This window comes from Enoplosus armatus, chromosome 15 (assembly GCF_043641665.1).
Source record: "Enoplosus armatus isolate fEnoArm2 chromosome 15, fEnoArm2.hap1, whole genome shotgun sequence".
Lineage (NCBI taxonomy): Eukaryota > Metazoa > Chordata > Actinopteri > Centrarchiformes > Enoplosidae > Enoplosus > Enoplosus armatus.
In genome coordinates this window covers 10,680,738-10,704,010 of record NC_092194.1, presented here as the reverse complement: position 1 = coordinate 10,704,010, position 23,273 = coordinate 10,680,738, and the positions used below count along the sequence as shown (strand labels likewise).

Sequence of the window (23,273 nt, the reverse complement as noted above, 5' to 3'; positions counted from 1 at the left end):
TTTGTTTAATAAAACTATTATTTGTTTAGTGAAAACTGTCCATCACAATTTCCCAAACACATTAGTGACATTATCAAATTGCTTGTTTTGTCTGACCAACAGTCAAAAACCCAAAGATAATCTGTTTATAATGATAAAAAAAACACATTTGAGAAGCTGGAAACAGTAAATGTTTGGCACATTTGCTTGATAAATGACAAAATGGTTTATTCATTTTCTGTCAAATGACTATTCAATTAATGACTAAACATTTCAGTAATAATTGATATTCCTGTCACTGAGCAGAGGAACATAAATCAGCTTTAATGTGAATAAAGGCATATAGTGGAAATGTGGCCCAGCTTTAGAAATGTGTTTTTACATTTGCCTCCCCTAATTTCTGCTGAAGAAAAACTGAAACCCTGCTTGGAACAAGGGACCACAACCTAGCAGATAAATGAATTCCAGCAATCTGCAGGAATCCACCGCTCCGTGCTGAAACCAAACCAAGTCAAACAGAAGTCATTCTTATGGACTCTGAGGTGAAGGGAAATCCAAACCCACACGTTCCCCTGACTCAAGTCTCTCAGTCCAACACAGCAGATGCATGGTGAGAGCTCTGCTCCACCAACAGGAGCTCAGGGACGGGAGGATGAAGAGAAATGGGAAGAAAAAAAGCGAGGAAAAACAGCCACATAAGAAGCCAAGAGCAACATAATCATGCTGTTTCTCTCTCCATCAGCAAGTTTAACTTCATGCTGTATATCAAGGGGGTGAGAGTCAGAGTACCACATCCTCCATTTGGATCAATTCAATGCTTTTCCACTGGTGATGGACGAGCCAGTTGTCTCTTTGGGGTTTAATGAGTAAATTAATGTTTTTATAAAGTCTCCGATTATCAGTATTACAGATAATTTAACCAAGACGTTTCAAAAAGCTATGTCAGTGGAAAACACATTAAAATGGGAAGGATATGTCAAATCCTAGCTCCACCTTGAGCCTAGGTGAGTACTAAGCAGATATCTCTCCCACGCACCACTGAACTGTGGGAAGACAACCATGCCTCATGAGGGTTGCTGGGGAGGGGGTGGGGGTGATGACACAGCCTATCTCATCTCAGTAAAATGAAAATAAACTACTGAAAACCTGAACGACAGCCAAATGGAAGGTCTCTGCAGACACGGTGAGCACAAAAAGCTCAAAGCGGCCAGAGCCATGAGCCCACATGCTCTCTCTGTGGGTCCCACCGTTTGCCCAGAGGAATGTGATGACATGACTGAAGGGGTGAGGGCCTGTTCCCACACTGAAGAAGCACCAGACATGGAGGAACATCCTCCCTTTGATGGTCTGAATTGTTATCACCACTCTATTGTCAACAACCACTCCACATGAAGTTTAAATTAGCTCTGAACTAAAATCACACTAAGACTAAACTGTTCAGACCCACCTTACCCACAGTGGATAGAGGTATACAACCACGTGACCTTAATCTGCATGGGCTTATTGTAAATATAGAGACCATTTGTTATTCATGGTACATATAGCTTCTTCAAGCTCTCCTGTGTCACTGTGCTCACCCAGCTTTCACTTGAAGCAGCAATGCCCACTCTGACTAATGCATGCTACGGTTGTGTTCAGACTGACATTACCCCTGCGTGAAGAAATGTAGCCCCCTCTTTCATTTGAGTGGGGCCGCTCTCTTGATTCAGTGGGGGTGCCAATGCAGAGAGATCCGGCAAAATAATTATAAAGTCATCTTGCAAAAATAGTCAAACCTAGCCCTACTTTTGACAACGTGAACTCTGTATTTTTACGGTTTACCTCACGATTGCTGCAGCGAAAAATAAAATTATTGCTGTCATGGTAACTTTCCAGAGTTGTAAAAGCCTTCCTCATAATACTATAAACCTCTGTGCAGTGTTTTGGCATCTGATAAGCCTTCAAACTGGACTTCTTGGATGGTAATTCATTGTCTCACCAGTACCTGGAACGACACGCTCCCATTCGCGCAGCCCCTTGCATGTTTTGAAGGCAGGTTTGTTTTCAGTCAGAATGCCCACTAAAAAACAAGCAGTCCATTGCCCATTGCAACTCAAGACATAAAAAGGTGCCCAGCGGAGCAACCTTGGGAAGTTGAGAAAGGTTCAACTTCACTGAAATGTCCTCTGACGCATAGGGTCAACAACCTGGCGAACACCAATGACGGTTGTTTTGATTCCCTTAGGAAACAGAAGCACAGCTGTCTACACTCAACAACATAAAGTACTTAAAACAACAACAACTTCCCAGTTCTCAATGATAAATCTTTAATGAGCTACTGGGAATTGAATAAGAAAAATTGTGCTTGTAGCGCATCACTTGTCACCAAATGCACTGCTTCGATGTGTGCTAGTAGTGGCAAAGGAAGAAAATAACTGAGTATATAAATTACACACCCACAAGCTTCAGGCTCGTGTGAGGCAAGTATGAACTGGGGTTAAAGAGCTAATAAGTGCTGCACTCACCATATGGATTCCAGTTGAAAATAGATTGGTCGGTTTGACAACCTGTTTCTGCTGCTCTATCTGGGTCTCCAGCTGGGCAGCACGGACCTTGTGTTGGGCAAGCAATATGGTGGCAGGAAGTTGAGACTTCTCCTGGAGAAACAAATGGGATTTTATGATGTTATAATGACATTATAAGTTTGGTGGGTGTGATACATGCAACAAAATGCTTCGTCAGGAACGTTTCTGCTCAGGAATAACTGCTGACACCTGTACATGTTGAGGCCTTTTCCGTTTATAACTGTTGTATGTTGAGAAGAGATGAGAACATAAGCAGTCACCCCCCGCCTCTCCCCAGACATCTCTGTCTAACTGGATAACCATCAGCATAGGGTGCTTTCAGGCTAGCTGCCACATTATTGATGCAAGCCATATTAACAAAACTGTGGCACTGCAGGGGACGCTGCTTCAAGTGCACTGCGCCGCCTTCACCTCCATTAAATGCAAGGTCGGACGTTTCAATTTCTCCAGTGGAGTGTTGCCAAGCACAGAGGTCTAAGAACACAAGCTTGGACACGTTTGCACTGAAGAGGTAGGACATTTTTGATGGGGTGGACAGCAATGGTAGGACAGACTAGAGGTGTCTTAGCATTTAACAATAAACCAAAAGCGATTTAATGGCTTCCAACACTAATACGTCCTGGTCTGACTGCAAAAATACACCACTTTCACTTATGCGAAATTGTATTGATTAGTGAGCCACTGCTTCAGCAAACAGCAGCAAGGAATCTAAATGTATGTGTTGGTGTACAGCAGTGAGCTGTGCACCAACACATACATTACATCCCTTTGGCCACAGGGACGTACAGATGTCAGAGCTCAGGACTGTTCCCTTAGGGTGGGTGGGAGCTGATCTCATCTGCCTACAGTCAACAGGCCCTGTGCCTTAAACAAACAAACACACAGCTTAGCCTGCTATCTGCGATGGTCCTTCAGCAGCCTGCTCTGCAGGAACAATCACTTCCAAAGCCTGCAGCTCAACACAATGGAGCCAAGAGGCTTTGGAATCACAGAATGAGAACAATGCAGCCCTCAACACAATGACTGGTAATAAGCTCTTAATGATCTCACAGCCATGAACCCTCAGGCTGAGGGTGTGTGTGTGTGTGTTTATGTGCATGAGTGTCAGACATGGAACATCTGTCAAAATGTGACTGCTTTTTAGACTAGACTGTGGACTTATGTACATGTAACATGTATGTATCTTACCAGTTCATCCAGCAGAGCCTGCTTGTTCTTCCTCTTGGCCTGTAGCTGCCTCTGCTCCTCCTGCAGCACCTCCAGTCTCCGCTGCTCATTGCCCTGCTGCTCCAGCAACAGCAGCTCCTCCAGGTCCTCCTGCTCTCGGGTCTGATGAGAGCAGGAGAGAGATGTTGCAAAAAGTCATGTCACATCTTAACACTAAAACACCCACTGTACCCACAAATGATAAGTTATATATTTCATAGTTTAAAGACAGTTTTTTTTTCATCACATATCATTGTCAAATATAAATCTAAGCATGCTGTATATATGTTTTCACCTGCTTGTATCTATATAATAGTTCTGTTTATTGTACCTATTTTTGTTCTGCTTTGTTGTTCTTGTTTTTAGCTGTATGTCTTAAGTACATTGAGAGTAACAAAAACAAAACAGAGTCAAATTCCTTGAATGTGTACACATACTTGGCCAATAAAGTTGATTCTGATTCTGATCTTTGACCACAAAGCTAAATCCCTACCAGCCCTAGAGATGCCATATTGTATTTGACCCTACACTTGACTTCTCAGGGGACGGGAAACGTTTCCTCCACTGTTTATCTTGGCACCAACTTCATTATTAATGAAGGTATTATGAATGTGCGGGAAAATAACACTTTGTACGTACAAGCTTAGCTTTATTTCTCTGGATGATATCTCTGTTCTCCCTCTGGTACTGCTCCATCCTCAGCTTGGTGTTCTCCACATCAAGGTTGTTTGTCAGGTTATACACTACATGGAAGAGACATAAACCAGCATTAAGGGGCTAGTTTACTCCATCAGAGGTACTTGTCAGATGGTCGAATCCTCCCACACCTTTCTGACGCAACTATCCAACATTCACGCCCACTTCATGCCGTGCTTGGTCGTCACTTTTCATGTGAAACACAGAGTGCAACACTATGAATGTCTTCCAGGAGAGACTGTCTGAAAATGTGCGACATTATCACTATTCCTAAACAATATCACGCCCCTCCCCCCTCTCTATGACGGCCAGCATTTCACCCCGCCTTCAAGTGTGGCTGTTTGGAACAACTATACACACTTCTGTGCCAGGACAACGCATCACACAACCTCGTTCTGACAGTGTACACCGTGGCCCCTAACCTCTTCAACCCAAGAGACCCTTTTGTGGGTCCATCATCAATGTCATGGTGTGAAGACAGGCAATGTTCAAACTCACAATACTATTATTGACATTGCATTAGATGGAATAGTGCAGCCTTACATCTGTTAATTCAATATTTCTCTCAACTTAAGCAAGATAATGTAGATTTTCACTGACTTTTTAGGTCATAGGGGATTTGTTTGTTGCAGCAGCACAGTTGGCCACTGGAACAAAGTAGCAGTGAAGCCACACTATATCCAGCTCTCTTAATACATCCATGCTAAAAGTGCATGGTTACCAGTCAACTTAGCATTGGCAGAGCTATTCCCTCATCCATGCCCCTGAATGGCTAATGCCTGTAAAACATCCCTGTGAGCAGCCAGAGTCAAGGAGAAATCATTACGCTAGTAAGCATCCCCCTTGCCCTTCCGTTTCAACATGAAGCCATCCTAGTTGGTGGTCCTACCTATGTCCTCCACTTGCTCCAGGTAGTCGTTATATTCTCTCAGGCTGGAGAAGTCAACATCTCTCTTGTTGTATCTGTAGAGGAAGAACAGAACTGATGATACAAATAGTAAAACCTGATGAAAGCAAATATGCACAGACATTAATAGCCTCCATTAAATCAACCATTTTATAATACCATGTCTGCATACTGCCTAATAGACACACATTAGATGTCAATTAAGGGGCTATTAAAGGACAGATGAGAGGGAGAGAGAGAAGGCAGGGAGGGGCTGAGAAGTTAAAACCTGGCAGAGAAAGAGCCTTCCCATTTGAGCGCCCCCCCCCCCCGGGGAGACTCATTGTCTACAAAACAAACAGTGTAATGAGAAAGACAAAGGTGGCTTAAGAAGTGGGAGGAGGCATGAGATGACACATAAACACGCAGAGCCGCACCCCTCACCCTCCCAGTCCCCCTCACTCACATCTTCAGCACCTTCTTGCGAATCTCCACCTCCTTATCTACGGTAGGGTCTTCGAAGAGCTGCACACGGAAGTTGCTCTTCCTCAGGGGTGTGTCGCACTGCACGCAGTTACCCGAGCCGCGCACAAACAGCATCTCCACACAGTTCTCGCATCTGGGGGGGAGCGCATACAACAAAACATAAAATACCATCAAGCTGAGTTGGATGATTCCAGAGGTGACAGAGCATGTGTGGGCTTATGTGGCTGCTGAAATACAATTTTCCTCAAAGTAAAGCAAATTTGTGTTTTTTCTATTTCTGTAAGTTATCATCAGGCGCAGTGGGTGATAATGGGGCACTTGAATATTTCCTTTAAGTGCTCAAAGATGGCTGGAATTATGATTGGAATGTCGATTAGGCTGCCTCCAACGCTCAGACAAGAGGAAATTAGTCTGACACCCCATCAGTGGAGTGTCTGTCTGCACTGGAAAAACATTTGCTTTATTGTTATTTCAACAGACCTCAGTCGTTCTGCCACGTTGCATAATATGATAAAATCTAGCTCAGTAATTCAGAGTGTAGTCTATCATTATGAGAAAGGGCCAAATCTTGTGTAATTTGGGAAAAGCAAATAAATACAGATGGACAATCGCAGTGTTTTGTGTATTCCTTACTTCTTTGGTAAATGTAATTATTTTCAGATGAAATGTCATTTGTGTTTAAGACTTTCATTTATCTGAAAATTCGACTTTAACATTAAAAAAGTCCACATGCAAGTCCAACCTTTCTCACTCTTCTGCCAGATCATTTCATTATTATTCCTGACACGGCACCTAAATGAAAGGAGGTTGTATTATGGAGAAGTTTAAGCCACATTTTTAAAGACTTTGGAAATCTAGGCAGTAATTGATCAAAGTATCTACTGTAAATCCATTTAATGGATATGATTACTTTCCAAGACAAAATATGTAGCAGTACAACACAGTCATGATGAGTTTTTCAGGTGGCCTTTGGTTTCTCATATAAGCGCCCATGAATCACAATTCTTTCAGTGAAGAGCACGCCTCTCCATCAGTGACCAATCCTGAACAAAAGGAAAAAATACTCTCAGATAATGTTGGGGAATTTGAGGTAAAGCCCGGGATCAAACAGGAAGGTTTACTTTATGCTCCATCATGACATTACTCCATGGCAACCGTCAGACCTACCTGAGGGCATAACCCTGAGCTTAGCCATCAATCACACCTTTATGCAGGTAGGCATTTACCCATCAGTCACACTCAAGTGTGGAGTGGACACTGAAGACAATGGGAATGTTCCTAAACCTCCCCTGATGGGGTGGAGGGCCTGGATAAACGTTTGCACAGTACACTCTCTTAATTAAGTCTCTGCAGAGCTTTATTTCCACAGAAATTCACCTTCCTGCCTTTGACCACCTTCACAAAAATAGACAACATCTGGTTTCCAAATGTCACTATCTGCTTTTGAGCCCTGACAGTTTTCATAATAAAATACAGCAAAGTTGATGGGAAAAAGCCAGATTTTTTGCCATACGTCATTGATAGTATGCTTGAGTCATTTCTTTCCGAAGTCAAAGACTTGAGGCTTGAGACACTGGTGCCTAATCAAAGGCTCTCCGGGGATGGGGCCAATTAGAACAATCACGACGGAGTCATCATGCAAGACATTTAGCTTCATCAGCAGGACTCAAAACAAAAAAAAAAACAGTTAAAGGAGAAACTGCAGAGCCATGGAGTTTGGCTGTTTACGCCTAGTGTCTCAGATATGGGTCAAACAAGCCAAACCTGCCAAGTATGACACCAAGCTTTCACAGCCATACAACAAACAGATATAACTTTGATGAAGCTTTGCAGGGGACTATCTTACAAGCATGTCAGTTTAGCTTGGCTTAGATGAAGCCACAAAACAAAAATGAAAGCTGAACGACAGACAGAAACATCTGCGTTGTCCAGTTGGTGCTTCAGAGCATGAGGAGCCCCTGCTCAAGTGCACCCTGGAAGAGGCAGATGTTCACTGTGGCCCCAGGCTACAGGGGATGTATAGGCCTGGCCATATGGAGGTAGATGGAGGGATTCCGCTTGTTTCCACAGGCCCACAAAGAGCCCATTCATCAAGACGGGGCGAGGAGTGGGGTGTAGCTTGCCCCCTGCCCCATAAATGGACCACACAACAGAACTCTCCAAAGGGGAAATCCTGTGTAACTCTAGAGCAAAGAGATGAAGGTCTAAGAGGGAGGGAGGAGACTTTTAGAGTCAATTTGCCATCTTTCTTCTGAAATGTGCCTTCTCTAAGTGACAGATTTCAGATTGTGTGCCTGTTGCAATTTGTAATCAAAGAGGGAGATCTCTTGCCAAGGCTACTCTATATTGCTTGGCATACTGAACAGACATTTAAGTGAGCCGACAGATCTCTAGCAGCTTGCCATCTCTGTGTCCCAGGGCTGTTGTCGCTGACTGAGTACTCCTGACTCCTCCCTCTCTCACCTGTCCTTCTCAGAGCTCCAGGCTCCTATCTTTCCCATCTGCAGCTGTCAGCAGGTCAAAAAAGGGGGTGGTAAGAGGAGGGTAAACAGGGTCCTGGCTCAGCAAAGAGGCCTCCCCACCACGCCACCCCCCATTGCCCCTTGGTGACATTGCTTGCATCTTTGCCTCCTCCTTATACAAGAAAGAGCAAAAACAAAACAGCACTATGAACAGACAGGAGCTGGATTCACTTGTTTCTGCCACAAAGCTCATGATTTCCACAGAGCAACGACTGAGTCCAGTCAGAGCACAGCTGGCTTTGTGTCAAAATTAAACCTGCTATGACGCTCTGTCCTGCCCTGTGACCTACAATACCTGCAGCGGCACGGTCAAAAAATGCTGAGGCTGAGAAGTATGATTGCTTACACAGGACGCTAGCATCGGCTTGTGTGATCTTAAAAAAATAAAGCTTAGATTTGGTGTACTTTGTAGAGAAACAAAGTGGGCAGAGACACAGGTTCCAAAAGTATTTTTCACACAGTACATTTCAATCTAAAAGTTTTTAAAATAATAATTTCAATATCCCTCACAATAAAACTATGGGAAAATACTGCTGAGAAATACTGTATGTTGAGAACCAAGCTAGTGGAACAGAAGCAAACCCTGAGGTAGGGCTGTGGGATTTTACAGTAATGCCCCATGACTTCTCTCTTTAATAAATAGCTAAACATTTTGTGAAAAACATCAGCATTCTTGCCAAGACTTAGAAGACAAGATCGATACCATTCTGGCGTCTGTCTGTTAAATATAAAATCACAGTCAGGAGGCGGTTAGCTTAGCTTAGCATAAAGACTGGAGACAGGAGAAAACAGCTAGCCTGGCTCTGTCAAAAGGTAAAAAAATCTGCCTACGAGCACCTCTAAAGCTCACTAATTAATACACTACACTCGCAACTGAAGGGAGACTATAGGGAGATTTTTTTAACCTTTGGACAAAGCCAGGCTAGCTGTTTCCTCCTGCTTCCAAGACTTTCACGGGAAACTAACATGTGTATTTAGCAAATTTCACAGTTTCTATGGAGCACTGGAACACTAGACAGAAAAACAGGAAAAACTTTTCCCACTTGACTCCTGTATGTCAACCTAGAACATACAACTACCAGGTGCAGGAAACTGGCTTCTACTTAATGAGGTGTGTCTATCCTGTAAAGCTCACTACAGAGTGTGGACCCCTCTAATCCCTACCGTATGCCGAAGCTACTGTCGTTTGTGCCTGCCTGTGCCCAGTGTCAAATGCCAAAGGTGTCATTGTGCAAAGGTAATAAATAACACACTTCAAATGTCCCCGATGACAGGGATACAAAATGTGCTGTGGTAGGGTTTAAATTTAGATGCATGCTAGAGGTGGAGAAGCTCAATACTGCATTGCATCGCAGACTGGAATGACCCACTCAACCGGGCCAAGGTAAAGAGAGGCTACAAGTTATTTAAATGAATGACAGTGTAGAGCAACGAGGGCTTGGGCTTTTAGGATGCTTTGGTTGCCGTGTAGCAATCATTTAATCATTTAGTCCATATTCACAAAATAGAGAAAAAATACCCATCGCAGTTTTGCAGAGCCTGAGGTGACATCTTCAAATAGCTTGTTCTGTCCAACCCAGCCCAAAATGACTAAAAACATCTCTATTTTTAATTGATAGTAAAACTGGAAAAGCAAATTCTCACATTTGGGCTGGATCCAATTCATGTTATTATCAAAAGATATTACAAATTAATTTTCTGTCAATCAATCAACTATTCGACTAATTGCTTCAGCCCTAAAACAAGTACTGTAAATAGATGGGATGACTGGCATTCACATCCCATACAATTAAAGGTTGAAATGTCATAATTTACTTAAGAAATAGTAATAAAATATGCTATCAATCTAAAAAGACAGATTTGCTACATAAATAACTCACTTTGCAGTTCGGCATATGGGATGATGCATCTTTATAATTGTTTCTATGTTAGTTTGTGGATTTAAGTAAACTTAGATGTACTGTATGTGCATGTACACATTTCCCTTTCCAATTTCATGTTTTTCTCATTTCTCTTACTTATTCATTTTTTCTGCATAGATCTGTTGATTACACCAAATGTGAAATCAGTTACTGTGAAATTGAAACACGTCGCTCACACTAGAGTACAGGCCGCCGTATCTATCAACTGTTGGGGAGGTCTAGCTGCAAACAAAAAGCCAAATGACATCAGTGATGAAAATACTAATACAGTTTGAGAGTACAGCAGTTTCCAAGTGATGCATTAATTCACCGTCGCACCGGCTCTGACGAACAACTCCAAGGTGACCTGGGCTAGGACATCTCTCCAAATTGCTTCATTGCAGAATCATTTTAATTTTCTGTGTGTAGCCCTGCATCCAGACAGAGGCAGTGAGTTATGAGCTCGCTGACCTGATGACAAAGCACGGCCACTTCCTGATGGTGCGGTCAATAAACAGACAGGGTCGGGAAAAAAAGACGCTCTCATCAGGCTACCGCCGTCACTGTATGATGTTCATGGAGAGCACGTCCCCTTCATTTAAATGACCAGGTTTATAAACAGATGACAAGGTTAAAGATTGGAAAAGGCGCATCAAACACGTTTTATTGAGGACTGACATGAAGATGATGATAAATAAAACTGTAGTGTAATAATAAATAGGATTAGTGCTAGAGCAATTAGTTTATTAAGCAATCAAGTCAGTCAAAATTGATTCCACTTTTTTAAGTATAATTTAGGCTCTGGTAACATGTAATGGGCATTTTTGGTAGTTTTATACAAAATTGAGAATCCCACCAGGACTTACCTGCTGTAACTAACCCACCAAACCAGACCTACCACAGAGGTTTGGTAAGTGAGTAAAACTGGTTATGTTTAGGGATCAGCCTTGAGATGGTTGAGTTTAGGTATGAAGTTGGAAACAGTTATATTAAGGTTGCATTTGTAATGGCTTGGGTCAGGTCAGGGTATATATCCAGTCTTAGCGAGAACATGAATTAGCACATATATTAGTCATACTGTTATTATGCACTGCAGTCCTAACGCAGATTAGATTGCATTTGTTCCAGTAAACTGGCCCTTTTAAACCTCTGAATAATTTTGTTCTCATTATGTGGTTAAAACGTCATACCCACAAAATGTATACTGCTTGCCATCAATCGCTCGTCAGGTGCAAACAACGACCTATGTAGTGTTATTATGCGCTAACTGTCCGCCATGTTTATTAACAATGTCTAGCACTGACAGTTGTCATGCAGCACCATCACTGATGTGACAGAGCATAAACCCACCTATAAACTGTGTCTTTAGTCTTCAGTCATTGTTAAGAGTATCAGTATTACATAACACTGAGAATGTGGGGTCTATAACTGACAGCAGATCAAATTATTTTATACTCCTTTATATTTGTCACAACATCAGAGAGCACAGCAAACCGTTAGCTTTTAACTAAAACCTCGTGAAACTTAAAAAAATGTTTCCAACGTCTTTTGTCAGTTAACGTCCAGCCATTAAAATTAAAGACAAGATGTGAAGCTTAACACAGCTGGAAATAGGTTAAAATAAGTCTTAACCGCCTAATTTATGGGTTTCTTGTGTTGGTATGTGTCTTTTTGCACAGTTTGAAGTAAAAACACCGTCGTGCTTGGGGGATATTTGCTTCACTCTGCTTTTCTTTAGCTGTGAGGTGTAAATACTCACAGCGTGTGGCCGCAGACGTTCACCATCAGCTTCAGCGACGGATTCCTGTATTTGGTTGTTTTGCATCTCGGACACCCCTGGTCGTCCATTTCTGTCTGCGCAACACTAGGCACAAAACTTGAGAAAAATGTCAACAACTAGCAGCTCTCCTGTCACTTTCAAGCGGCGAACCGCTGTGTTACACCGAATGCGGTCCGACAGGAAACGCCACTAATAAGAGTAGTTCCCATTTAATGATCACCTCTACAGCAGTGGTGGCACACCCAGGGGTCCCTGAGGGATTCCAGGGGGTCTGAGGTAAAAAAGCTGAGTGGTTTGTTTTCACTTATTCACACAAAGGTTGTATTTAGAGAGAATGTATAAAATGGCTCTTTTGATTATAGGTTTCCACTGTCTCCTCTGTGCAGCACCATACAGATTACCCCCATATATATTCCATGATGTAATGTAAGCCTGAACTTAAACATAATTAAAACCAAAAACCCTCCCCAGATGTTGTTCCCTGGGGCTTCTGAAATCATGTAGTTCCTGGTTGAATGTGTAGCTGTTTGGGGAAATGATCCACCAAGGATGATGAATATATATCATGTGATTTAGCATATTATCTTAAATTAACAATGTATGATGAAGATAGAACATGTTTTTAAAGGCTGTAGCTCTGAAAACATATATTCTATCACAATTACTGAAAGCCCAGGTCTAGCCTATATGTCATATTGATTTATTGACGATGTAAATGTCAGTAATTGATAAGACAAAAAGGTGGTCCATATAGTTAGACTCCAGTGCCACATTAGACTGACAATTATTATTTACAATTTTGTCTTACATCATTAAGACAAAAATTACAAATTCCTCAGTTTTCAAGTTAGGTTTTGATAGAATAAATATGATGCTTTGAAGATATTAAAATCTTGTTATTTCAAATTAGATTGATGGAAGACAGACAGGTTGACTCTGGGGGTCAAATAAACGTGAAAAGTGAAAATAAAGCTTAGAGCTCTACAGAAATATCAGGCAGCCCACACAGTACTTCATGTCACTGAGGAAATGGTCTGAATTTGCATTCATCTGGAGATGTTGGTTTCTCTATCATTATCGTCACATTATGTATATGGCTTTGATCTGACATTGCTAATTGGGATCATTTTCTGTTTGTTGTGACTTGACAATGTGTGAGTGGCTTGTGACAGAGAGATTGGCAATATTCACTCCTATCTCAATCACAATCAGGACCTTGAACTATAATGTATCTGTACTGAAAGTTTTTAATTGTTTTGCTTTTTAGGGGCTGGATCTAACAGAGCTGGGATTTGACAATGTAATAATAATCAAAACTGAAAATGGATTTGGAAACATAAGCTGGAGTTCTGTGCAGGGCTCATCATTTTAAAATTCCTTTTGTAGTGGAGTATATCCAACAAATTCAGTCTCAGTCTCAACTTTTATTTAATGATTTGTGAGTCCATTTGAAATAGTCAAAATCATTTTAGATTGAGACAATGAGTGACAATGACTATTTTCCCCTTGGATTTCCATTCCTCGACAAAGGAATAAAAATGCTTTTATGTTTCCACATAAAGCCAAGTCAGCTCCTGACAATACAGACAACAAGGATAGCCTTTCCCACGATCCCAAAAGCACTCCCCTTGCACAGGTGAGCTACGGGAATATACTGTAGGTTATATGACTGACAGCTGGAAACCAAACATTCGTGTCTGAATCCCGCTTGCTCCTCCCTTATGGGGCCCTCGGTGGCCAATAGCGTGGCTCTCCTGCCGATAGACCCCAGTGTGTCTCCTTCCAGCTCCAGTCCCCGCAGAGTAAAAGTCACGTTGGGAGGAAAAGGGGAGAGAGATATCTACTTACAGCTGCTGTCAGATATCCGATCGCATTCGCATGGCGAGGAGGTAACCTGATCGAGCTGGGAGGAGTGACTTTACCAGGGAAGGCTTGAACAAAAAAAATGTCTTCTTCTTCTGCCGGAGAAGTCACAACAGCAAATGACATCAAGAGGGAAAATGTGAAGGAGGTGGATACGCGGGAGTGCATCAAGCTTGTGGCGCTGGAAGCGGCGGAGTTGTCCATGGAGCGCACGACTCCCAACACGGACGCGGTGCGCACGGAGCTGTTGGTGAGCGCCGCTTCCTCTCTGGCTTTCTCCCCGGAGCAAGTGGCGTGTGTCTGCGAGGCTCTGCAGCAGGGAGGCAATGTGGACCGGCTGGCCAGGTTCCTGTGGTCCCTGCCACAGAGTGACCTGCTACGCGGCAACGAAAGCATCCTGAAAGCCCAAGCCCTCGTTGCTTACCACCAGGCTCGATATCAGGAGCTGTACAGTATTTTGGAGAACCACAGTTTCAGTCCGTCAAACCACACCTTTCTGCAAGATCTGTGGTACAAGGCCCGGTACTCCGAGGCGGAGAAGGCGCGGGGGAGACCCCTGGGCGCCGTGGACAAGTACCGGATCCGGAGAAAGTACCCTCTCCCCAGGACTATCTGGGATGGCGAGGAGACTGTGTATTGTTTCAAGGAGAGGTCCCGAAACGCGCTGAAGGATCTGTACACTCAGAATAGGTACCCCTCTCCTGCCGAGAAGAGAAATCTCGCCAAGATTACAGGACTCTCCTTGACCCAGGTCAGCAACTGGTTCAAAAACAGGAGGCAGAGAGACAGAAACCCGTCCGAGGCACAATCAAAAAGGTGAGGCAACAAAAGGAACAAGCCACAGACCTTTTCAATCACAGAAGTCTTATTAACCAAATTATTAAAATGTTTCTCGGAGTGCTCTGTGCGTAAAAGGCGCATTAAAATAGACCCAGGCTAATTTCAACGAAGCTTTTTTTCATGGAAGGGCGCCTATATTTTACAACCATTTACACTCTCAGGCATTGACTGACAATACTCAGTGTATTTCATAATCTCCCGTCGGACTCACTTATAAGACAAAGTGAATAATTAACTGTTGGTGATTAAGGAACAAAAAGAAGTATGTGTAAAAGGGTTTGGAGCACGCTTTTAATGTTTTGAAATATGAAGCGGTTGCCATTCAGATCCGGTTTCAAGTGTGTGTGCTAAGGGGCATGGAAACCATAGGCGACTAAATAACAGTGACTCGCACACTCCACTTTGATGAAACAATTAACACTTGAAAAGTTTCTTTAATTTCTTCTTAACTATTTGTAGTGTGTGTGTGTGTGTGTGTGCACGAACTCAGAGGTGAATACACACACACACTAGCGCGTGCACGTGTCCCCAGCCCAGCACATAAATCATTTTCATTATCACTTTTTTCCCCCTCGCAAACCAAAAAGGATCTCAGAGCCTCCAACAGCGTTTCATTTCATAATCCTCCACACAAACAGACAGAAATGCACCTTCTTTCATGTTTCTCTCTCTGTGAACAAAGCTGACGCGCACCTGGTGGAGGTGACCTCTCTCTCTCTCTCTCTCTCTCTATCTCTCTCTCTCTCTCACACACACACACACACACACACACACACACTCCTTTATAGATTGCCTTTAAATCGCTACTAAAATGATTCTGAAACGTTTTAGTATAAAGTAACCTGAGGATATTTTGAACAAATCGTCTCATATTTATAGCAACTAGTGTTTTTGTTTGTATCTTTTCCTGGAAGTGGGGGCTGAGACGTTTTAGTGTGTGTGTGTGCGTGTGTGTGTGTGTGTGTGCGTGTGTGTGTGTGTGTGTGTGTGTGTGTGTGCGCGCGCGCGCGCGCGCTGAAGGAGGTGCAGCTGTTTGAATCAATCTTAAAAAAAATTGTTTATTCAACAGTTTACTAAAAAGCTATATCGAACTACGTCTATATCGTTTCTAAGACTACATGAAAACAGAAAAATACGGATTTTAAATTACAATTACACCATTTTGAATTGGAGGAAGAAATTCAAACAAATACTCACAGCCGTTTGTTTCGTCACGCCACCAGTCCTGGCATTTTGTCACACCAGAATTTATTGCGGCAAATGGTTGCACGGTTGTTGACGTTGGTTGGTTGTTGTCAGTGTGAGTCTCCATGAGGTCAGAGAGGGCTACACATTCACAAACACAGCCTGCTCTTCAAAGCATGTGGATAATAACACAGCAACAAATGTGACTCTTTCCTCAGAAAAGGCCAAGATGTGGGTGGAAAGAAAATAAAGGCCACTATATAATATTGTATTTTATTTAATTGCTATTATAATAGTGCTTTAGAGCCAAAAAATGGGAGAAAAATACTTCATGTCTATATCAGGGACATACACATTTTCATTTTTTTGTTCGAAAGTGTCTTAAAGTCAGCTTGTAACAATTATTTACCACAAATCATTGGGTTTTTTTTCTCCACAGTGAATCTGATGGAAACCACAGCACAGAGGATGAGTCCAGCAAAGGCCACGAGGAGTTATCTCCCCGGCCCCTCTCTAACTCCTCAGATGGGGTGATCACCCATGGGGCCCTTCCCATTCAAACAGGGCCTTTGGACAGTGGGGTGGTCATCCAACAGATCGGGGACATCAAGCTGCCCCCTGGATCCAGCGGTGGTGGTCTCTACAACGGAAGTCTAGTAACCAGTAACCACTCCTCCACCGTGTTTCACAATGGTGGCTCGTCTTACCTCCACTCACCTGGAAACATCCTCTTCAACGGGCTCAATTTGGGCATCCAGCCTTTGGCCTTCAACCCTCTGAGGCCGTCCGGAGGGGTGCTGCTGGGGGGCTCTGGAGTGGACATGCAGATGCAGACAGGTCAGGAGAAGGGACTGGGCAGTTCTGCTGAGGACTCGGCCCTGCAGTACGCCTCCTACTCCGGCTGTGTGAACGGAGCAGAGGTGAAGCTTGAGGGGGTTCACACCATGGCTGCCCAGAATGGAGGCTCCTCTGTGCTCACGTTCAGCCCCTCATCAGGTGCGCTGCAGCTGGGTGGCTACAGTCTGGTCCAGGTACCAAGTGGAGTCTCCGACGGCGATGGCAGCTCATTACTCAACAGCGATGTAGGTCTTCCTCCACTGCAGCTCTCCTCTGCCTCATCTTCCTCAACAATCACACAACAAGGTACGTTCAGAAAACTATGCGATTATTTAAACTTAAAACTCACATACTGCTTGTAATAACCTTGTTGTGTATACTTTGAAGTTATATTAAATATACTGAGACAGAAATGGGCAACAAGGACAAAATAAAATCTCACAATATGTTTGGCTTAATAAGTTATTAATAATGTGACTGTTTGATTATAACTAATTGAACTTGATATTGTCTAGTAATGGGTATATACTGCTTAAGGATTTTAGAGGCATTCATTGTTCATTTCCCCCTTTTTAAGCTGTCAAGTAAAGTCATTATGTAGTGCAACGTTGAAGACCAGGAAAAGACAAAATTAAGATCTATCACTGTATTAACCAGTATTAACCAAAATCCAGACATCACCTTTGCCCTCCTTAAATGTTCCAGTGCAATGCTACACGTCCGCGGTGGTTTGTCAACAGGTCTCTACTACGTCCACCCAATATATCTGAGCTGCTTTATTCTTGGCTTGTCTGTGTTTGGGCCGCAGCCCAAAGGGCTGATACTACACATAACACAGAGCAGAAGAAACAGGGGAGGGCCACACACACACACACACACACACACACACACACAGAAGAGGTGGTCCTTTGAAAACCCCAGAGATGAATAAAAACAAGTTCTGAAGTCACCATCACTCATCATCATTGCACTCTTGATGTGCAGAGCAGGGAGGAGGGGAAATATGTTTCAGACAATCAGAGGCCATGAAATGCACTAACAGGGAATAAGCCATTACAGCACTTACTCTGACATAAAACAGAGAATCTACACCGGCATGAATAATAAGGCAAAACAGAAAATTGCAGCTTGCTGTTGAGTCCTGGCAGGCTTTCGCGCTCCATCTCTGGGGCACCGCAGGGTCGAGCTTAAAGAGCACAAAGTGTGTGAGACACACAACAGCAATTTTTGGGCCAAGGCCCTGCTGTAAGTGAAACGTATAATACTGTGAGGAATGGGAAGGGGATCCAGCAGCGGGAATGGGATCTATTGTAGTCAAACTGGTATAGGGACTGTATTGATGCATTGTTGTATTACCACAGGTACCATGCCTCTGAACAATGTAGCCGTGAGCTCCTCCAGTGACGACTCGTTCCAGCAGCAGGACAAGCTGACCATGACGTCCCTCCACCACAGCACCGTCCTCTACAACATGAGCAACGCCGGCCAGCCGTCCATCAAGAAAGAGCCTCTGGAGGGAGGTGTCTACTCCTCGTACCACCACGGGCTCCACCTGGACCCAAGCGGTCAGCTCAGCTACACCACCCCCAACTCAGAAGAGGTTCCTTCCAGCCAAGGGCCCGCCTCGGCCGCCGAGGTCCCCGTCATCAGCTCGTCCAGCCCCGAGCCGGAGGTCTACACCACCCTCACTGTCAGCACGCCCCTGATGGCTCAAACGGACCCCAGCAGCCACCACCTCCAGCCCGCAGAGTATCTCGGGGGCCACCAGGTCCGGAGGTCCTCGCACCTGATGGGCCCCGGCATGAACAGCAACTACATGAACCTTTCAGAGAGCAAGGTGGACGGCTCGGGCTCAGGAGGCGTGAACGAGATGGTGCGGGCGATATGTGGGGAGATGGAGGCTGTGGAGGGGAAGGAGCTAGCCAAACTACAGACAGTGCAGATGGAGGAGGACATGGCTGACCTTTAACCTCAAACCCCCCTCCTTGCAGAAGCACTCATGTCCATCCCGAGCAGTGATTTGATGAATCTTTTTACTTTTGTGTGTGCGTGCGTGTGTGTGTGTGTTTTTTTTTACCATTCATTTCCTTTAAATGTTAAATTATTTGTTTTCATTTGACTTTTACAATGCACTCTAGTCAGAGAGGAGCCCTGTGTGTGGGCATTATCAGTTTATCATAAAAATAAAGTCTATGACATGTTTTAAAAGCCCCCCGTCCATAAGAAGAGACATTACAACAAAGAAGTCGCTGTGTGTTTGAGCCGTGTTTAAATGTGCATTTTTATAGACAACACCTGCTACTTCCTGTTGAGTGGATTTGATCCGCAGAAGCAGGTGCTGGAATGCCTCGAGTCATGTGACCAGGATGTTCCTCCAAACTAAATGCGTCATCTGGGTCAAACCAAAAAGGTCATTCGGTAGGGGGAAGAGGGAGAGAGCCTCTGTGAAAATGGTCAGCTAAAGAGGGACAGCTTCACTGAAGGACTGCACACACATACAGAGAACAGGCCATTGAACACACCAAGCTGCTGATTTAGGAAAAGTGTCCTTCAGTAATCACCTTAAATCCTCTGAATGCCTCTCAAGTCACTGCTTTTGTGCTTTATATCATACCAAATGAACATGGGACTAGAGTTAAGACGAATGTGCCTTTCTGCTACTTAAAAATACACAATGGCATTGGTCTGTTTTGGCATTTGCACTACCATACTGACATTACAACGCACACGTTTCAAGCAGCCTTCATGTCGAAGGGTTTGCCATGTGTGACACACCTCAACACATGCTCACCATTTCAGTGATGACTCATACTTCAAGTCTCATCTTCAACTTGTGAGTCCAAGATATGAATGATGATCGAAAAGGTCGCGGGTTCACATGTTGTCCATCATACGTTGTTTATAATGCTGCAACTCATAGTATGTTAACTAGATGTGATGATGCTATACTATATCCTGTTTCATTTTGATGTGTCTCTCCAAATGTCAGTAATCATGAATGATATTTTTCTATAAAGGGATTGTAACGATTTCACTTTGCATGGCGTCATAATGTTTTGGACACTAGTGCCTTTTACTTTTGTTTTGTGAATTAACACTGAAGCTCGGTCGTATAGCTCTTGCGTCGGTGTGCAGGCAGTGACATTGCAGCTTCAGAGATTTACCGCCACTGCAGCCGCCGCCGTCACTGGCACATTTGTTGGGTGTCAGTTGAAAGAAAGATGAGAGAATGTGGAGCCCATTTGTCAAGTGTGTCCGGTGCTTTTCACAACAGGAGCCTAATTCCTCGCTGTCATACATGACCATAATAGCACATTTCAGCCTCACAGCCAACTCACACCGTGCACGCCTCTCAGTGCATCACACACGTGGACTAGTAGTACTTTCCTCTGTCAGGATTTATGACACAATCCCGTCAATTTGAATTGACATTTCAGTGGAAGGATTCTCAGTGCTTTAATGTCATATACCAAAAATGAGTCGTGGGAAAATAGTAAAACTGATGGTCATTTGTTTTGTTTTGTTTTTTATCTTAGTTTGAAATATATGTTTGTTATCTGAAATTATGTGAATGTATTTTTCTAAATCTCCATACTGCAATAAAAGTTTATATTTATAAAAACATAAAACTGATTTTTTTTATAATTCTTTCCAACAAATTAAGATTCAAGATGAAATTAAGGAATGATCTCTGACGTTTTTAGGGACACAACATGTCTATAATGAATGGAAGTTTATGTCAGACAGAAAGCATATGTCCTCCCAACATTTAAGAGTCCTATGTAGCCAAACTATGAGGATGGGTGGGGGGTGGGGGGTGGGGTGGGGGGGCATGCAGTAATCCAGCAAGCCTGGTGCTGCTCTCTGCAAACCTGCAGTGATCGTTTGCACATGCCTGGCAACCTGGAGTTCATTAGCCCTCCTTTTCTCATCTCAGCAACTGTAATTCAAATAAACAGCAATGAGATTTCCAGAGGTAAAGCTCCTTTTGGGTGGGGGGTCTGCAGCTCCCCACAGCTCAGTCCAATCCAATGGCCGAACAACCCCGCCCCCAACTACCCTCAACTTCAACATGTGGAAGAATGAATCTGAGGGGCTGTCACTCACAGACACTGAGTCTCTATCCAGAAAAGAGCCCTGACTCCTCTCGTGGCTTGAGGGGATTCTCCTTAAATTCACGACTTTCCACCCAACACTTTGTTCACTCAGTGGGCACCCGACCAAACTAGCAAGGAGAGATAAGATGGAGACAAAGTTTGACAAATGGACGAACAGCAGGGGATTTTATTTTATTCCCAGTGTGTCTGTGGTGGATTATAGGAGTTGTCCTCTCTGCGGATCCTGGCTGGAAGAGTTATATATGATCTAACTGATGACCTAAATAAACAGAGGCTGTTTGTCTGTGCTCACTGTGGAGGCACAGAGAGAGAGAAGAAAAAAATGGGAGAGACTAGCGGGAAAGGGAGGGAGAGGCAGGCAACCGGGATAAAGTTACCTGTGCACAGGTGACCTCGTCGCCATGGGCAGTGGATTAGCTGATTGTTGGGTATCAGGTAACTCCTCCTGTAATATTGAAGAGGGTGAAAACAGCTTTGTTGGAGCCCAGAACAATATCCCATTCGCAGCAGGAGCCCCATGGTCTGTGGGTCTCACGGGGAGGGGGCCACAGAAAACTCCAAATTCCACCTTTGTATTGTGCCTATAAATTAGAAAGGAAAGGAGCACAATTGTTCCCTCACAGAAGATGTGCAGTACAGTTTTCATGAGGACTGGGGGCAGCTAGTTGCTGAATTTAAAAACATTTCACTGCTTACTTTATCCACAATTGTCCACAATTTCAAACATGCAACGTGAAACATACTTGGGTGTGCAGTAAAAAAATAGAGGGAACTCCCCCAGAACTCTGGCCTTATTAAAAACACTGACCTCTGATCTTTCAGATGGTTTCAAAGCTGACATTTAATGCGGTGCAGCAGACTGCAAGCCATATGTAACATGACCTGGGGAGCACGGTACTCCACTGCTCCACGTCCCACTAATGAGAGGGCAGGGGTCAGCGGGTACCAGCCTGCTCGCACAGACCCACCACTACTGGCCAGGGCATGGGGAGAGGAGTTCTCCCTCCTGGCAGAAACTAAATCTACCACTGGCTCATCCAAGCTTGTGGAAAGTAGGTGGTGTTTATGAACTAGAAGGGAAATAAAAGTCTTCGACCCTTGTAGATTTTTTTCTCTTACCTCCACTTAAAATAATTGAGTTGTTGCTTGGAAGGGTAGAAGGTATGTGCACATGTCCACTTCATCCTCCAGTGAGGGAATGGGGAGATGCAACCAGCATGATCCACTGGTTTGTTCTGGACTGCAAGGACAGAAAAGGACAGTTTTAAGTCTCACACACACACACACACACACACACACACACACAGAGGCAGCAGCTGGGAGGCAGCATCACCTCCACACCACAGTGGTCAAACGATTTTTGAGAGAAAGAGAGAAAAAAAACCAGCACTTTGTAACAGGAGCAGAGCGAAGATCATGTTCACACACACACCTGCTGCTGCTCAACTGTCTGCCTTCTAAAACTTCATCATTTGCTGAAACACTCATCCTCTCAGGAGTCCCACTGTGACTTATATGAGAGCACTGTCATGGCGCCCCCTCCCTGCCAGCATGCACACATGGTAGCAGCACATCCACGTTTAAAAACTCTCCCTTTGGTGTGTTTGTTTATGTGTTTGTCGGGCCGCCTGGTTTGTTTACTCACTGCAGCCCTACAGCACAAAAAAAATCCCTAAAACAAATCGTCTATAAGCCCGGGGCGTGTTTACCGAGCAGAGCACTGTAAAAGCCCGGGCCGTAATTGCATATTTGTGGAGGTGGTCCTCTGAGGAAATGCGTAATGATTTTGATGGGGGGGTAACCCCAGTGCACTTGTACCAGGTCTAATTTTCCAACATGACAGGAAACTCTGTTAAGCTGATAATTGCGGCTCCAATTTCATTTAACTCACTCATGTCAACAGTTGTGTTTTGTTTTGAGAGAAGGAGCTGCCTTTTTTTGTTCACTTCACCGAAGAAACCGCTTTAACTTAATTAAAGACACATTTTGGACATCTTGAATGAACCCGAACCTGTAAGACAATGACAAACTAATGAGTAGATTAATTAATTTGTAGAGAAATGTGCGATTAGTCAAATGTAAATAGCCAATTGCAGTATTTTGTGACATCTGTCTATAAGAAAAAAGAACAAATAAATACATTTCCACGAGTGTGTGAGAGTGTTTTTGAAAAACCAGCTTGACTAAATTAAGATGATTCGTTGGTTTTGTTGTTGATGATGATGTTTTGAAAAAATAAATAAATAATAATAATAATAATAATAATAATAACAATGAATTCTTATTTTTCTGTTTTTTTTCCAGAGGGCACCCTTAGACGTCACCAAATCCCTCCCAAAAATAAAAACGAAATGTGACATTTTTCACTTAATTTAAACAATATCGGCTTTGTTCCAGTCGATACAGCTGA

General features: G+C 43.6%; 2 protein-coding genes across 3 annotated transcripts in view; one reads left to right on the top strand and one right to left on the bottom strand.

The window, feature by feature from the left end:
• mnat1 (MNAT1 component of CDK activating kinase) overlaps positions 1–12,156 on the bottom strand; it is a 31,373-nt gene extending 19,217 nt beyond the window's left edge. Inside the window, exons 1-6 of one of the 2 annotated variants that reach the window (XM_070920566.1) lie at positions 12,000–12,156; positions 5,798–5,950; positions 5,335–5,408; positions 4,389–4,492; positions 3,732–3,872; positions 2,484–2,615 (exon numbers count right to left, since the gene is read on the bottom strand). In XM_070920566.1, coding sequence (XP_070776667.1) covers positions 2,484–2,615; positions 3,732–3,872; positions 4,389–4,492; positions 5,335–5,408; positions 5,798–5,950; positions 12,000–12,088 — 693 coding nt within the window. In that variant the 5' untranslated portion in view covers positions 12,089–12,156. The remainder of the gene's footprint in view (positions 1–2,483; positions 2,616–3,731; positions 3,873–4,388; positions 4,493–5,334; positions 5,409–5,797; positions 5,951–11,999) is intronic. The other variant, XM_070920567.1, reaches the window with a different exon arrangement.
• Positions 12,157–13,965: 1,809 nt separating this feature from the next.
• six4a (SIX homeobox 4a) lies at positions 13,966–18,737 on the top strand. The gene is made up of 3 exons (XM_070920138.1): positions 13,966–14,699; positions 16,348–17,051; positions 18,107–18,737. The coding sequence occupies exons 1-3, from the start codon at positions 13,966–13,968 to the stop codon at positions 18,712–18,714; spliced, it is 2,046 nt and encodes a 681-aa protein (XP_070776239.1). The 3' UTR covers positions 18,715–18,737.
• Positions 18,738–23,273: the final 4,536 nt, after the last annotated feature.